Source organism: Alosa pseudoharengus, unplaced genomic scaffold, assembly GCF_046254945.1.
Source record: "Alosa pseudoharengus isolate Yale_2024_CS ecotype anadromous, Long Island Sound unplaced genomic scaffold, YU_APseudo_1.1 YU_APseudo_1.1_scf_2, whole genome shotgun sequence".
In the NCBI taxonomy this organism is placed as follows: domain Eukaryota; kingdom Metazoa; phylum Chordata; class Actinopteri; order Clupeiformes; family Clupeidae; genus Alosa; species Alosa pseudoharengus.
In genome coordinates, this window is record NW_027468663.1 from 11,683,607 (window position 1) to 11,701,308 (window position 17,702).

General features: G+C 40.0%; 1 protein-coding gene across 1 annotated transcript; it reads right to left on the reverse strand.

Moving 5' to 3' along the window:
* Positions 1 to 4: 4 nt before the first annotated feature.
* LOC143133842 (uncharacterized) lies at positions 5 to 13,548 on the reverse strand. Its single transcript, XM_076293745.1, has 29 exons — positions 13,466 to 13,548; positions 13,195 to 13,301; positions 12,979 to 13,008; positions 12,851 to 12,875; positions 12,471 to 12,539; positions 12,285 to 12,374; positions 11,821 to 11,889; positions 11,536 to 11,619; positions 10,968 to 11,054; positions 9,881 to 9,961; positions 5,915 to 5,983; positions 5,567 to 5,656; positions 5,201 to 5,272; positions 4,956 to 5,045; positions 4,101 to 4,190; positions 3,920 to 4,009; positions 3,564 to 3,626; positions 3,275 to 3,337; positions 2,584 to 2,640; positions 2,394 to 2,477; positions 2,198 to 2,287; positions 2,007 to 2,090; positions 1,843 to 1,905; positions 1,613 to 1,702; positions 1,364 to 1,453; positions 1,119 to 1,208; positions 562 to 651; positions 354 to 443; positions 5 to 144 (listed from the first exon to the last, which is right to left on the reverse strand). Exons 1-29 carry the CDS (start codon positions 13,539 to 13,541, stop codon positions 65 to 67), a joined length of 2,253 nt encoding a protein of 750 aa, XP_076149860.1. The 5' UTR covers positions 13,542 to 13,548; the 3' UTR covers positions 5 to 64.
* Positions 13,549 to 17,702: the final 4,154 nt, after the last annotated feature.

A 17,702-nucleotide genomic window follows, 5' to 3' on the forward strand; every position in this document is an offset into this window, starting at 1 on the left:
AGTTGATTATCTGAATCTGTTCTACTGTTTTTTTTTTCTTTGCAAGTAGTTTTTTGGAGATCTCTCAGTGAAAAGTCTTGCCTGTGTTCTTGTTTTCGCATTCAGAGTTTTCTTTGCTCAGGGTTTCTAGCCGTTCTTCCAGCTCTGGGTGGAATTAAAATAAAACATTAAAAATGTACAACTAATTTGCAAACACCACCTTACTTTTTCAATAAGGTACAATGTGTGTAAATTAGTTATCACTGAAATTACATGACAAATATCAAAACCTCAATGTTATTTAATGTTTTTCCTGACCATGACCTAATTGGTTATGTTGATTATTGCTATTTAAGTCTACACAGTGAGCTTACTGGAGATTTTGGTGGCCAACACCTGGTCTTTCTCATAGGTGGTAACCTCCGTCTGCTTGATTTTTTCAACCAGTTCAGTTACTTGGATAACTGAAGGCAATGAAGACGTGTACTGGTTAAGTTTCATGACAGCAAATCGTAGGAAAAAAGCTGGATGCTGAGAGAGTTTAAGTTGAATTCAGATGAATGGTTGACTTTCTATTCTCACCAAGTTCTCCACTCTTTTTATCAGCCATTTTCAACTCATTAGTTTTGTCCTCCAGCTGTCTGTCTCTGATCTTCAACTGCCCCTCCAGGTCTTATGGAAGGATACAAAAAAGAAAATGCAGCTGTTAAATCACTGTTGACCACAAAAAAACTGTGCACATTTATACATTTTGCAGGTGCTTTTATCCAAAGTAACCTGTGGTTCAGGTACAATACCCTTCACGAGTATATATGTTTCCTGAAGGCTATAACCTCACGTTGCTTTTTCAGTTGAAAGGATTCCATACAGTCTAGTAGAGCTAAATTCTATAAAACAGCACTTGACATTTGAAATGGACAGGCATGATAAGTCTGTTACCTTTAATGCGGGCACTAGTTGTTACCTTTAATGCGGGCACTAGTTGTTACCTATAATGCGGGCACTAGTTGTTACCTATAATGCGGGCACTAGTTGTTACCTTTAATGCGGGCACTAGTTGTTACCTATAATGCGGGCACTAGTTGTTACCTATAATGCGGGCACTAGTTGTTACCTTTAATGCGGGCACTAGTTGTTACCTTTAATGCGGGCACTAGTTGTTTTCTTCAGTTTTTCAATTGTTTCCTTCAGTCTGTCGATTTCACTCTGCAAAGCTTTTATTTCCTTTCCTGTGAAATAAATGAGTGGATCAGCGCAACATGCCACCAGATTGAAAACAACAGTGATAACAACATGTCTGTGTGTATGTGTCCTAGCAATTCTAACTCCGTCAAAAAGACTGTGGCCATAGTTAATTGCTTTTTGTTTGAATAGTCAGACTCACCAAGTTTGGCAAGGTCTCTGTCCTTGTCTGCCACTTCTAACTTCTTGGAGCTGAGCTCCAGCTCTGACTTTTCCAGTCTGCTGTTTAAAACTGTGAAGATTCATGTTGTTAATGGAACAGTATCTTGTCCTCAAGTCAACAGTTGTATAGACCAATCAAACTCTTTCCATCAAGTCTTGCACTTCTATGAACTTTAATTACCCTGACAAAATTCTACTTCCAATGTCTAAACACCGAAGAGATACACACCTGCGAGTTCCACTTCATATTTCTGACTGATAATGATTTTCAGTCTTTTAATCCTGGTCTGGTCTGTCTGCGCTGCCAAGATTACCAGCACTGAAAGAATAGCAGAACATTGCAGAACAATGTGGACAGTTCATTTTACACAAATCTATGTTGATGCTTGTCATTGGGAAAGAATTGCTGTGCCTATGTGAATCTTCAAGCCTTTCTCAGTTAATTAGAAATAAACTTACATAGCTTGCGTTCGGCGGAACCCTGCAGGCTAACAATAAGATGATTCACTTCATTCTGGAGTTCTGTGGAAGGATGAACAATGTCACCAAAGCTCCAAACCAAATATGTGTCTTCACAACACACAATGTGTAAGTCAAGAACAGAGGATTCCAGAAGCCATTACTGTAAATGCGGTCTAGGGTGGTCTCGCTCTCAACACCGGTCTGAAGCTCCCATATCTCCATCAGAAGAGTGATTATTTTGACTGCTGGAAATTTTAAATTCAGTTCAGTTCTGTGCAGTTGAGTTCAATATAGATAGTGATTTTGTCAGAGACAGAACAGACATATATCCAAGATTAAAAAAAGCTCAGACCTTCCTCAGAACCTTCCAAGCCTTCCGCCATTAACTCTTGAACCTTCTGTTTGATTTCTCTCTCTTTCTCCTTCAGTTGCTGTGTGAGTCCTGTGGAGAGGGAGCTTTAATCAAGCTTTAATCTAGGTTTTGAGATGTAATGGCATTCATCACATTGTCAACATTATCAACCTGGAGTTGAACATAAAACACCCACCAGCGATCTTGGAGGCAGATTTCTCTGCCATGATGCTCATTTTGATCTGTTGCCTGTTGATTTTCAGTGCGACCAGCTCCAGAACTAATTAAAGATCGGTAGATGTTATGAGCTTCACTTCAACACAAGGCTCATGTTGTTAGTAAACATTGCAATCGTATGTCAACTATGAATATTATGCTTCACTTACGAGGCTTCAAGTCACCCTCTATCTTTTGTATGTTCTTTTCCAGTGATGCTTCCAGATCTACAGACAAGTACAAACATGACATGAACAAAGAGGTGGTGACACAACACCTCTCTGGTAAGATACAGTATCCATTCATCCTGTTTATTAGTATACCCTTTTTATTTAACAAAGCACAGTGATCACTTTCTGCATCCCATTCAACCAGCATTCATCAATTTGATCTTGTGCATGTGGACCATGTGGGCAAGGGCCACGCAATGTGTACATCTTAATGTATATGCATATATTTATTCTAACCTCAGCTTTTTCATTCATTCATGATATGAGATAAACAAGTAGGTAAATAAATACTGTACAAACTCAAGAATCTACACAAAAATGCTTCGATTTCAACGTTCCTGTCTGCATTGAGGAGACATGTCAGCCCACATTCTCTCTCTTTTTTGGGGCTTTTTGCCTTTATTCCGATAGCGCATTGAAGAGTGACAGGAAGTGAGTGACAGGAAGGGAAAGAGAGAATGGGTAGGACTGGGAAATGACCGCAGGTCGGATTCGAACCTGGGTCCCCATGGGCACTTAGGCCTGTGTGGGCGGTATAGCCTGTTGCAGCCACAGCGCCCCCCATGTCAGCCCACATTCTCATGCCCACAGCCCACATACTGCCAGATTTACTGAGAGAGAGGGAGCCTACTTTTTAACTTTTCCAGCACAGTTGAGCACTCGAAAGACATGTCTTGCAGCTGCTGCTGAAGTCCTGTTTAGGAGCCAGAAACAAACAGTCATATTCTCAGTTTTCCCTCACGGCTTGTGTGGTGGGGACAGTAGTAAAAACTCTGAGGTATTATTTCCATATGTAGTGTAGTCATATTAACATGTGATAAGTTGACAGGTGTATTGCACCATACAAATTCTTATATACATGCATTTAATAAAAAATAAAAAAACATCAAACAAGAGAAATCAATAAAAACAGTGCTTACTTTTGTTCTTGGCTTCAAGTTTCAGGATCTCCTCCTCTTTGACACTCAGTTGCTTCTGGATGTCTGTTTCACAGACACACAAAAAGAGTCAGTCAGTCAGTCAGGCAGTTGATAAACATCCATGTGTCTGAACACCATAATTAGATGTGACACCATAAATTTTCATGGAATTGAAATCAGTTAAAATTCAACATGGGACACTTATGACACAGTATGCATTTATGTCAGATCACCATTAGAGAATGTTGGCCAAACATTTTGACAACGTAACTAAACTATTTATTTTTTAGAAGGGGGAAATCTTGGCACTGGCACACAACAGGACCTTTTGGCATAGTGGAATAAAGCATACACACCAACAAGAATGCTTGTTGTATCTTTCTGTCCAGTACATTCAGTTGCTTGCATCTCACCAATCTGGAACTGCTGAGTGATGATCTTCAGAACTGAAAGGGTAAAGAAATCCCCATCGTGTTGTAATGAAAAGTGACATTCTGATTCGGACCCTTCCCATATTAAATTACTACTGAGACTCACTGAGTTTATAGTCAGTATTGTGGACCTCCTGGAGCTCAGTGACTTTTTCCATCAACTGGTCATTTTTGTTCTTTATGGCCTTCTGTAACTCTGACGGACAAACACAATCAAAATGGTTAGATATCTCTTTCCTGATATTATTGTGAACATCTGGGATCAGGTACAATAATGTCATGATCCTGGCCAGCACCTCCAGATCCTGGTCTATGCTCTTCCTGTGTCTTATTACGTTTTTTTTCCCTTCTGTATGTTCCCTGCCATTCCCCTCTGTGTTTTACCATGTACCCACCCAGCACTATTTGACTGCTGGTTTAGACCCCCCACCCCCCTGGTTCCCTGTTCCTCTTATGCTACTTCTGTCTGTTCTGTTCTTATGCCTGTTTGCTTGTCTGTTTGATGACCTTTGTCTATCTCCTAGTTCAAGTTTACATTTATTAATCATATGTACTGTATGTAAACATACAGTCAAACATGACAGAGTTCTACTCCATCTGTCTGCCAGTTTATCTGATTCTGGGCTGTTTAAGGATCCCTTTAGTTAGAGTTTGTATCATCACTTGGTTCATAAATGAACTATATCACTCAAATCTCCTCTGCTCTTGCATTCACTACTCTCACTATGGTCATTATTGATCAGATGAATGTAAGAGTTTAACAAGTTTAAACTCTGCTTTCTTTTCTTCTCAAGCCATTCTGCAAGACCTGACATTTGGAGGTAAAACAGTCAATCCTGAATGATTTAACCCACAAACAAATGTTTCAGAATACTGTTTCAAATTAAGACATTTGAATGAGTTAATATAAATTATACTGAAGGCGGAAAATAAATTAGAAACATGGCTGAATTCCTTGTACCTTTGTTCTGGTCGTCTGTTATCTTCTGTTGAGCTTCTATTTTACTCTCTATCACATGTACCTCTTTCTCAATGATAATGATTTGTTTAGCTGAAAAGGACAAAGGAAGAAAATGTTCAGCTTTTCAACAAAAAGGCTGTTGTCCATGACGGGACATGAGCATACCAAACAATTACTTTACAAAATGGCAAGTGCCTTTAGCTTGGCTTTGACCCTTTAGCCTGAGTATAGATCATGTTACTTACATGTGGAGGAATCAGAGGATTCACGCAACTGTTTCAGTTGACTGTTTTTCTTTTCCAGCTGTTTTTTTAGTTCTGTTACACACACACACACACACACACACACACACACACACACACACACACACACACACACACACACACACACACACACACACACACACACACACACTATAAAGACCAAATACACTTCAAATATAAAAGCAGACCGTTTTGTCCCTCCTGAAAAAACAGTAATCATAGTGACTTAAATTTGAGTTTAATGATTAGATTTGACAGAATTGCAGGCTATATTCATGTTGTTTTTTCCATTCTGGCAGTCACTTGCCACATCACATCTTGTCAGGTGTGCAGAAGGGGGGTACTCACCAGAAACTGTATTTTTAGATTCCTGTTTGAATTTCTGCAGCCTGATGTATATCTGCAAAATCTCATTTTGCAATGTAGTGATTTCTGTGACTGAAGCCAAAAGACAAGCATAGATCTTACATAGTCTAGCATAGACTAAAGCAAAGAACGGTGCTGTTCAGTGGGTAAACCTCACTCCTACTGTAATACTGTAAGAGACATGCTAGCGACTGACACTAGCACCTATGGGCTTTAGCTTAGCTTCTAGATGACCATTAATTGTAATTTGATGGTTGCTTCTGGTTGATATATGTTTTATACCCCTCATTAAGGGGGATAAGTATTTGTTAGCATACAGGTCACACTCACCCATTGTAGAGCTCTCATCAGGACTCCCCTCCAATTCCTTCAGCTTGTCCTTCAGCTCTTGCCTCAATGCTATTTGAAAATAAATGAATTCATGGATGGATAAGTAAATCACAAATACAGGACCAGTTAATTATCCTCTATTAAGTCATTAATTAAATAAACGAAGCAATGCACACTCAACTGTGTGGCCAGTGTCAAAAATGTCAACACCTCTACTCATCCAATATGCATTGAGAAACTCAAGACATTCTGGTGTTCATATGAAAGTGTAAGTAAGACTAGGACTTGATCTGTAATTAAGTATGCTACACAACTCATTTCATATGATTTTTTTTTTTTTTACATTTGAACTTCAAGTTGAACTAAAAGGCACCCTTAAGAGGTTTTTTTTTACCTAAACATAATGTTTCCAAAATCCTTTTGATGGCACATAACCTCATAACATGACGAATGGCACTTCTGCCATTGTCTGAGCGGCCCTCCATAGGCGATTACCGACCTAGCAACTTTCTCTCTGAGGCAATCATACTGGCATGGTTGAATTCTATTGTTGAAATCTGTATATCTCCGTGATAGTTTATGCTAGAAACAAATGGAGCACACGTATCAAAAGAAAATTAGCTTTCAGATGAGTTAGCATGTAATTAGAACTGAAGGCTAAATATCGCCTACCTATTCCGAAGATGCACTTAAAATATTAATTATAAAACGTTCTATTGAAATCGGCCAAATTCTTTTCCACTTTGTTGACATTAGGCTAATTGTCAAAAAACAAACAATGAAAATATGTTTTATCAGATGAACTCATAGCCTATTTAAACTAGTTTCAATTACCACATAGCAATTGGCACATCACATATCATAAGCATTTAACTCAAAGTGACCATAGCCTATCCAATGTCCAGTTTCAGCCTAACTGAAAAAGGGGTCACGGTTGAGATCTGTTAGCTTAATTAGTGTTTGTAGTTATGGTTCTGGTATATATTTTGTTTTCATATTTATTTAATTTAATACAATGTCTATTAATTGCACAAGTCATTTTCTGTTTTACAGTCATAAGTCACAAAGTAATAGTCATATAGTATTTTAAATGCATGGCCAACACATGAAACAAGGTGGCAGCTTGGGCTACAAAGATCAAATGTCAAAACAGACAAACAAATGCTCCTAGGCCTATCAAAACTTGTGGAGTTAATTGTTTCCTGTTAGAGTTTTTCTCAAGTCGCTTTGGTGCATTTCTCAAATCATCATTATAGCCTTTTTGCCCTGCTCATGAACATGCAGGCTAAATCAGCAGAGGTGGAATGCAGAGGCCCCCTGTCCAAGCCTGGTGTTCGACAACCACCAATCTGGGCATTGATGATCTAACAGTAACCACAACATCAGTCCCATGTTGCAGGTGGCTGCTGAAAGGCCTGGAGAAGCTCATCTCATGGGCACTTTATGAACTTTAAACCAAGATAATAAGGAATGGTGGCTGACCAGTTCTGCTTCTCATTAGATACCACCAGTCTCAGAGAAGCTGATGAAAAGTCTAGGCAAGGTGTTCAGCAGCTGTGAGACACTGAATTCATCAAAGCAACAGGGCAAGAACTGGAGAAACAGATGATGGCAGTGGACACATCTGGTCTGCCAGGGAAGTTCAAGTCCTGGATTTACCAGCATGGAATCCTGTGGCCTCTCTTAGTGTATGATGTGCTGATGTCTACAGCCGAGTACTTTGAGCGGAAGATCAGCCAGTACCGCCGCAGGTGGCTGGGGCTCCCCAGGAGTCTAAGCAGCATTGCGCTGTATGGACGCAAGGACAAACTCACACTCCCATTCAGTAGTGTGAAGGAGGAGTTCATAGTCACACGTGCTAGAGAAGTGCAGGATGCTGGTGGGCCAGGTGGTGTCAGGAAGGGCTGGTTTAAGCAGCAACCCACCAGACGCCAGTTGGTCAAGTAGGAGATGAGGGCAGATGGAGGAGGAGCGGGCCACCAGAGCATTGGGGATGAGATTGCATGGCGCTTGGATGCGTTGGAACCAGGCAATGGACTATTTTGGTCCGACTTATGGCGAGCCAAGCCTCAGCACATCAAGTTCCTCGTCCAGTCAGTGTATGACATACTTTCAACTCTGTCGAACCTCTTCTGCTGGGGTAAAGTTGAGACGCCCGCTTGGTCCTTGTGTTCTGGGGCTGGGACCCTGGAGCACATTCTCAGCTGCTATCTAAAAGCCCTGGGAGGCCGCTATCAGTGGCGCCACGACCAGGTGCTGAAGACAGTGGCCAAGTCTATCAGCTCTGCTCAGCTCAGCTCTGGTGCCTGCTCTCGGCACCAGACACCAACAAGGTAGACCATCCCCTTTATTAAGGCGGGAGAGAAGCCCAGACCAGCTGAGGGTTGACCTGGAGAGGCAGCTCAGGTTCCCAGAGGCCATCACAATTACCAAACTGAGGCCAGACATGCTTCTCTTGTCAATGTCAACAAGACAGGTGGTAATTATGGAGCTAACATTCCACTTAGACGACCAGATGGAGGAGGCGACAGAGAGGAAGCGAGGCAAGGTACACCGACCTGATAGACAAGTGGAGGACAAGGTGCCTGCCCATTAAAGTTGGCTGCAGAGGATTTGCTGGGCGAACCCTCTGCAGGGCATACTTTCTCTTAGGCATCATAGGTGCCTGCAAATGGCAGGCCATCAGTCGCAGCACTGAGGCAGCAAAAAATGCCTCAAGATGGCTGCGGCTAAAAGGGAGTGAACTGTGGAGAGGTGCTGCTCAGACACAAGATGGCTGTGGCTAAAAGGGAGTGAACTGTGGAGAGGTGCTTCTCAGACACAAGATGGCTGCGGCTAAAGAGGAGTGAACTGTGGAGAGGTGCTGCTTAGACACAAGATGGCTGCCGCTAAAGAGGAGTGAACTGTGGAGAGGTGCTGCTTAGACACAAGATGGCTGCGGCTAAAAGGGAGCGAACTGTGGAGAGGTGCTGCTCAGACACAAGATGGCTGCGGCTAAAAGGGAGCGAACTGTGGAGAGGTGCTGCTCAGACACAAGATGGCTGCCGCTAAAGAGGAGTGAACTGTGGAGAGGTGCTGCTCAGACACAAGTCGGGTATGATCAGCACCAGATGAGGGTGTATGATGTTTCAAGTTTCTAAAACACCCTATGACTCTGGGAAACATTACTGAAGATGTGTCTGAGTGCAAGATGTACAGTTAAAGGGGAACTATGCATGTTTTTTAGCTTAATTTACCTGAACTTAACAGCTTCGGAGTCTTTGGAATGGACCTGGTCATATGACTTTTTTCGGGTTGAATGGTGGCCGCCTCGCTTCCCCTTAGCGCATGTGAGTGGAATGACAGCCTCAGTGTCAGGAAGTAACGAGTGTAACGACTTGCTTTACTGCATTTACACACATACACGCCAGGCACCGGCTAGAACAAGGTGGCAATGGATTTTCTCAGACATTCATCAGGGAAGAGGAACAGGCAGGGCAGAGGAAAACGACAGACTGACCGATTGAGGGTGTCGTATATCATATACTCTAAGGCTGTAGGGGGAGCTCTGCAGAGAAACCTGCGAGCAAAAAGTGAGAAAACAGCGGAGAAATTGCCAAAACTATTGCATAGTTTCTCTTTAAGAACAAAATTATTCATACCCCTAGCAAATATTGATTTAATGTTGATTTTCTCTTGACCAATTATGTTTGTTCTGACTGAAAATGACACATGGCTAAAGGTTGTAAGACAATGGGGTAGAAACACTGAATCAAGGTTTGTGGGTTTGAGTATATTATTGTGCTTCTCAACTGTAAGGGGACCCCGGGAGCAAATCTTCTTTAGTGCTTCTTTAACTTAAATTGATAGTATTAAAAAGTAGTATTAGAAATTAGGATTAGAAAATTCTTATACTCTCAACACCTCTTCAGACAGCTGTAGTTGTGTACAGGATATGAGTATGGTCTCTCAGGTATAGGTACATACCAGCTATTTGTTCTTCTGTGTCATCCGTCTCTTTGTTCTCCAGCTCACGAATCTTCTCCCGCAGTGTAATTATTTGCATAACTGCAAAGAAGCACAAAAAGTACAAGTCAAGCCAGCTCTCTGATTTACTCCTTGCTATCTGCTCCCTGCTATCTTAATTCAATGATCAGTGGTTCCTTGTTGGTGGAATGAGTTGCCCAGTGCTCTCTGTTATGGTTTGTATATTATAGTATTTATTTATTTTCATTAGGCTATTGATTGAATTGACATTGTTGTTTATTATTTTTATTCTCCTTAATAGTCTTACCAACTTTTAAATAGTTTACTGTTAAATGTAACTTTGTATTGTTGTTATTTGTATGTTGCTTTGGACAAGTGCTAAATACCATAACTATAACCATAACCATACTAAGGTCTGTCAGATGTTTGCACCAACTAATGTAAAATAATATGATTTGGTACTTAATAACATATTATTTGTAAAATAGAATTGTAGCGCTTTTTCACAAAGTGTCCAATTGATAGCAACTATAGCTGGGTTTCAGTTCAACTATTTTGAGAGACTTCATGAAAATTGGGCTAAAGTGAACGAGTCTGTGCAAATTGTTGCAGCCTCCACTGCTGAAATGTGAATCCAACAAGAAAGCCACTTGAGGCTAGCTCCAAAAGTAAGTCCATTTCGATTGAGTTCTAGCCTGGGTGAACCCATGAACTTGTTAACAAATTTGAATTTGCTCTGCAGGTCAGCCTGGAAAGAATCCCATTGACACCTGTTTCCGAATCACCAGGTTTAAATTTAATTTCACTGCTGGTTACAAGTTGGAGGTCATCAAATGGGAAGTTCAGAAATGAGCATGGGATCCTTTCCAGGCGGACCAGCAGGGCAAATTCATTTGCTTGCAGGTTAGTCTGGGTTTACCCAGACTGATTGAGTCCAATGTTAAAATGTGTTATTAAAAACTTCACAGCAGTAACAAACATGCTTTAAGCCTGACAGATTACTTTATTGATCCCCAAAGTGAAATAAACATACCAGAGCACATGACTGGTGGTGTAGTGGAACATATTATTCTGATGCTTTTCTTACCCAGTATAGAGGATCCACCTGCAGCAAGGAGCTCCTGTTCAGCAAACTGAAGTTCCTCCTTCTTTTTGGTTAGCTGTTTTTTTAAATCTACAACACAGAGAAATAAATCAGTTCAGTTTTTAGGTTGGGTGGTCCTGTGAAGGCAGGTGTATCTGCATTTGTTTTGAGAATGCCAAATGCATACATGCCGATTTGCTGAAATGCATATGTGAGCGGTTAACCGCTAAACTAGCCAGGCAGTAATGACATTGCAGTCTGAAATCAGTAGACCATGATGAAGCAATACAACAGTAGCACAGCAAACTTTAAAGAGTTACAGTAGGAGCAAGAAGACTGTGTACATTTATTCAGAACCTGTTCACAATACAAAGTAAAAGGGTTTAGTGAAACCAACAGTTATATTTCTAAACTATCCAAAAACATCTGAGGGGATAGTGGGGTGAAGATAATTTCTGGGACATATGGACTTTCACTTCACTCATACTCGAGTGACATCTAGCCCTATGAGACTTCCCATCGGACCAAATGATTTGAAATCTGCTTAAAATGAAGAAAAGAAGAGAAATACCATTTTTCTTTTCTTTATCCTTCTCTCTGGAAATTTTTCTCTCCAAATCTTTAGACTCAGTGTACTTTAGCAAGGCCTGGAGGGCTGGCAGAGGAGGAGAAGAGATATAAATACATTGAATGGCATTAATGAGAAATGAGGTTGTGTAGGCTACTGATGGGGCTACGGTCACACAGTCAGTGTACAAAGTAAAAGCATTATCTCAATTATCCACAGCACATTGTTATAGCATGGAGGTTACAGTTGGGTGGTTTATTATATCAGTTGAAAGTCCACTGAACTTACTTAACTTTCCAATAGAGAGTGTTTTGGTGTCTAATTGATCTATCCAGCCATTTAACTTGACCTGCATTTCTGTAAGATACACACAACAGGAGTGGGTAAGAACATTTTAAACCACAGTGTGGTTTTATGGTCAGTAGACATTAGTAGTTGGCAGTGTGTAGGGGGTGCAAGATCAAGTGGAGAAGCTCCATTATATTCTGGAGGAAGAGGGAAGGGGATACTTTTCATACACTCGGCCATCTGTAAACATAACATTTTACTATGATGTGTGCAAACATTTTCTTCACATAAGTATATCATAGCTTCACAGATGACCCCCAAATTTTTTTCTGAAAAATTCATTCACTACAATATGGCTTTGCATATTTTTTCGGCTTGTTGCCTTGACTGAGACGGGCACTTGTACCCGTCTGTGGTGGCGCATGCTATAGCCGCTTGCGCCACCACCGCTAGTCCGCCCTTACCATGAATGCGAAGGGAAAGTATTCCTTCGCTTTGTCTGTTATTCACAATCTCCTCCCGGAGCTCCTTCTTCGTGTTGAAATAGTTATTTTCTAAGAGTAAGTCATATATCAGTTATGTGTACATAAGTCCACAAAAACACATCAAACACATTTTATGTGATGTTCTGGTGGATTGATGCCACATACCCAATTCTTTGATTTTAGTTCTCTGCGTCTTGACCATAACGTCCATGGTCTTCGCCTTCTCGTCCAAATCTTATATTTATGAATCATATCAAAATATATCTTATATAAAGCATTGGTCCTAATAATCAGCAAGATAAGGCTGCATCTAACAGCAAAAAATGTGGATTATTGTATAGAAAGTCTATAGGTGTCAGTTTTATAGCAATTGACATGTGCTTCTTTAGTCATTTTAAAACTTATGATCATAACATTATTTCAGTAACATAGGCCTACACAGTAACATAATGGTATTTCATAATGCTGCAACCTATATTGCATATAGTAGCCTAGTATGTAGAATTGTCACATAAAATATGAATACAAATAGTATACACACTTACCCAGGCATGAATATATGAATGTAGTCTACATCAACATGAAACAAAACAAAGGAAAATATAGTTTTTTTGACAACATGAAAACAAAACATGGTTGTGGATTTTATCCAGTTTCAAAGAAATGGTCTTACCTCCACCTCTGTAGAATTATCAATCTTTCCCTTCAAAAAAGAGAGAAATTATTCTAAGGTGTCCTGGTTCATCACAGAGATGTGGATTCAAGTCTGAGACTCATAGTCTCATATTCAACATATTCACCACAGGATGCATATTATGAAACATAAAATAATTATCTGTCTGTTCATCATTACTGTCTACAAGTAGGTAAAAGATTGTGTGGAACTTACGTGAGTTTTAAAAGAGGAGATCAGCTCTCTGTATTTATCCATGACGCTTTCCAGACTCCGCAGCATACGGATGGATTGGTGAGGGCTTTCATTATTGCTTGAAACAACTGACACAAAATATGCTTTACTTAACACTGCATCAAATTACCGCATGGGAAGACACACAAGCTAGCAATAGACAGGCCTACATCAACATTCCATCCACTTAATCATACTGGCTTTTTTTCCATCATCTACAGCAGTAATAGGCAAGAGCCGTTGTTAATCTCACCATGTCTGCTGTTGGCACTGAAGAGCACGTAGGGGGAGAGAAGGAGGCTCACTAGCAGCACCTGTGTCCCAGTCATGGCCTCATCTAACTGCTGTAGCAGTGTGGAGCTGCAGAACAGAGCACAGAGCTTTATACCCCTCACAGCACAAAGCATAGCCCCTTTCACAACAGCATACAGTCCTCCTACTGTATGTCTGGCTGCCAACGCAGTTCCCCTTAAAGCAACACCATGCAGCAACTTGCCACCATTTGATGTACACTAGACAACAGTAATTTGGGATGCCTGCCGTTACACCCACAGGGACTTCTATAACATCCCATAGGGAGTTTGCAGCTGTAACAGTTTTTCGGAAGGATTTCCTCAAGATTTTACAGTGTCTATGCAAGTTTCACCCATGATTTCAGGTTGCCTAGGCCTATATACGACATGTCAATAATACAATTCTGCATCAACAGATTCTCATTATCAACGTTGCAGCCCTAGCAGTGGTGGAACTTACATTTGAAAATGTGTAGGCCCACCTACATCTAGCCTAGCCTATAGACACTGGCAGATTTTTGGTCAAATTCACCAGCCACTCAATATAAAATTATTACTGAAATCTACTTGCCACTCTCATATTTTACCAGCAATTGGCTGGGAGCTGGTGCTAATTTCCATCCCTGAGACCTACTGATCAATTTTTGTGTGTGGGGATTTCGAGTGGTCTACCCTGCACTTGCAAAGCTTAGAGGGAACATTGGTGTGTAAAATGCAAGGTCCATAAAGAGAATGTGACGGGGCGAGTAGCCACCATCACGGCAGCGAGGCGCTGCCTACTATGAGAGACATTTGAATGTGTGCATGCTATGATTTCTGGGTTTTAATGATTATTTAGGCTGTTCATATACTTTTTGGTTATGCCAAAGTTAAGCAGATATGCTAAATCTTCAGTAGATGTTGTCTAGATGCGTAGACTTATTTATTGGCTGTATTAACTTGTTTCTGTGGGTATCCTGAAACACCCCTGTGCTGCTACAGTATGATGCATTGGTTTGATCCAATTACAGGAGTGCAATAAGGCCCTTAAACCCATGCCTGTAGGTGCTTGGGGGCACTATTTGAATAGGCATAAGTCTAGAGAGCTTGTCTCATGTGTGTAGCCCAAGTGACTAGCTGTGTAGTCCATTGCGCTCATCTTATTATTATAATATTTTTGTATATTGTATTGTTTTGACTATCAAGTCTTTTGTTTTTCTTTCTCTATTGAGAAGTATTTTATTTATCCTTGATTTTATTTATCCAGTGCATTATTCAAATCAACTTACTGAGATGATTTTCACTTTTAATGAAGCTTCACAAAACAAGTCAGTCATTTGCTTTTCACAACTTCAACCTAAATGACTTACATTCTGGCTTGTCATCCTACACAACACACTCCACCAAAAGGGTGGCCATTTCAGCACAGATACAGAACAACATTGTTGAAACACAAAAGCATGAACATGAATGCACAATTCCTGCATTACTGCAAAAACACAGTTACACCTCTAATAACTAATATCTACATGAAATAAAACAATAAAACATTGAGACCATTAAACAAAGCACACTGGGTAATAGCAAATTCAACACATGAATTGGTTTCTATGGACTCGTTGCGAAGGAGTTCTGAAGCTCAGAGGCTTCCTCAGTCATCACATTACTTTATCATTGCCTTATGTTGGCCTTATTTGGGGAATTAATAAAATCCCATCTTCCACCTTGAATCTCTGAGTGCTGTTCCATCTACCCTTAACAGAGAAGTATATGTAATTTTGGTATGGAAGAACTTTGGGATGAACTAGAACAGACATTGTGAGCCAGGTTTTCTCATCCAACATCAGTCGCTGGTCTCAGAAATGCTTTTCTGGATGAAAGGACAAAAGTTCCCACAGACCCTTCAAAGTCTCCAAAAGCCTTTCCGGTAACACTTTACAATAAGGGTACACAATTTAGTATTAGTTAAGCATTAGTTAAGCATAGTTACTCAAGGATTAACAAATATCCTTTTCCTCATGAATAGTCTTATTTAGTATGTGTTATCAGTGTGTTTTCCTTTGTTATCAATGATGAATTCCTAAAGTGTGATGAATTCATAAGGTACAAGCAGTAAACTAACTCCTAATTCCTAATGTGTACATACTGACACAAGGTGAATTCCTAATGAACTAGAGATTATGTCAATGTTACTTTAGGTGAACTTTAGGAGACTTCATACACAGGCCTACTGTTTGCCAGATGGTACTGTGTGCAATGATTAAATCTCCTCAGGCACCTTAGAGACCCCGGGTAGGCTCTTTCAGGCCTGTAGGTGAACACATGATGAATTAATTTGTCATGTCATCAAAGTTGCTGTGGGAGTATGGCAGGCATCCCTATACTTTTGTCTATAGAGTACAGCATATGTTTTAGTTTGGGTATTATTTTGATTGTAGATGACCATACAGTGTGAGGGACTACAGTATAAGCACACCCTTCCCATTAGACCAGGATAGCACTATGCAGTTAAGTCTCCAAGCCCGAAAATAAAACAGTGAGATACACATCACATACTTATATGAATGGAATTTTAATTAAAAAAGACAAAACTATGCAACATGGTCATGTTGTGACATTATTAAGCATGCTTTATGCATTTACTCTTTGAAGATAATGAAGTATGTGTTTTACAGTGTGGTGTTGTTTTGGATTTTATTTTCTGATCTTGTCCTTTAAAGTAGATCACTCTGCTCAGTGCTACTGAAAGAACACTGTCATTGCCAACACAGAACAATATAAACAGCATACTCATTTGTTCCATAGTCACCATGACCTAACATTTCCATCAGTAGCGTATATGTCGAAATGTCAGGGTTCAGTTACTGTCCATTTGATTACCATCAAAAATCTGGTTTCTTGAGATAAGAGCATTGGTCACTATGTGTGTCATATTGTACGTTACCACTGAACTTGTATCTGAGGGCCTTCAGTGTGACATTTTAAGGCAACCATCACCATTGGATACTTTGTTCCCGTGAAGACCTAAAATTTGCGCAATACCTTAAGCAGTAATACAATCAGAAAAAAAATCTATAGTTTAGTTGTAGACATCTTTGGACAAAGCACAATATAATACATCCAAGATTTAAAATCAAAACAAGAAATAAGTTTATTGCTGTAGGCTGTAGGGATATGCCTTAGTGGCTCCCCATCAATATCATGCGCCACTTTTTGAGGTTATGTTAAGTACAATCCTTTTTCCGAAAAAAAGTTGGGATGCTGCATGTGTGTAATGTAAATAAAAACAGAATGTGAGAATATCTGCAACTCCCGTAAATCTATTCTTCACAGTTCCCAAATATTTAGAGACTGCTGAGAAAAGAAGAGGTGATGCAACACAGTGGTAAATATGCCCCTCTCTCAACTTTTATGAAATGTGTTGCTGGCATCAAATTAAAAAAAATTCAAATGTGAGTTCAAAAGGATATCAAAGTGATTACCGGTAACTATTTATTAAAAGTTTCGGAAAAGTAACAGAACAAAAACACACAAACACTGACCAGTATCACACTAGGAACAAAGGTTAAAACCAAACAGTTGTACATCAAATTAAACTAGATGTACCGCGTAGCGGTACAAAATATGACAGCCGATGCACATCCATTCCGCGAAAATAAATCATATTAATGAATTTGTCTCCATCTTCTACTCCATCCCCCACTCTTGAAACTTTTGTGTGTATGCTTGTTTGGAATGTGTGTTTGCACACATTCTGCACACAAAGTAGCCTACTGGTGCTGCAAAGGTGAATAGATTTGTTTCTGGGCCAAAAAATCTGTAACATTGTTATAAAACCTTTAAAATCTCTAAACAATCACAAGTAGGGCAGTTCATCACAGTCCATCCATTGCAACTGGACTGATGAAAGGTACACCTGTAGGCTACATTGTATTTGGGAAAAGCAGAAGGTAGCAGCATAATGTATTTATTTATTTATTATTAAACAAAACAATCCCTGTCAGTTCCATGCAGTTTTCAACAGCTATCAAGAAGAGAGGTCATGTCATGGATTTTTGTGAATGTTTCTTCTTCTACATATGCATAAGTTTAGTCATCTAGTTCAAATGATATTCAGCTTTATTGTCAATGCAAAAATTAAATACCAATAGTCTAAAACAAAATGCCGTTTTACCCAGTGGTGCAAATAACTGACATGTCCAAAAGGGCCTTCATGAA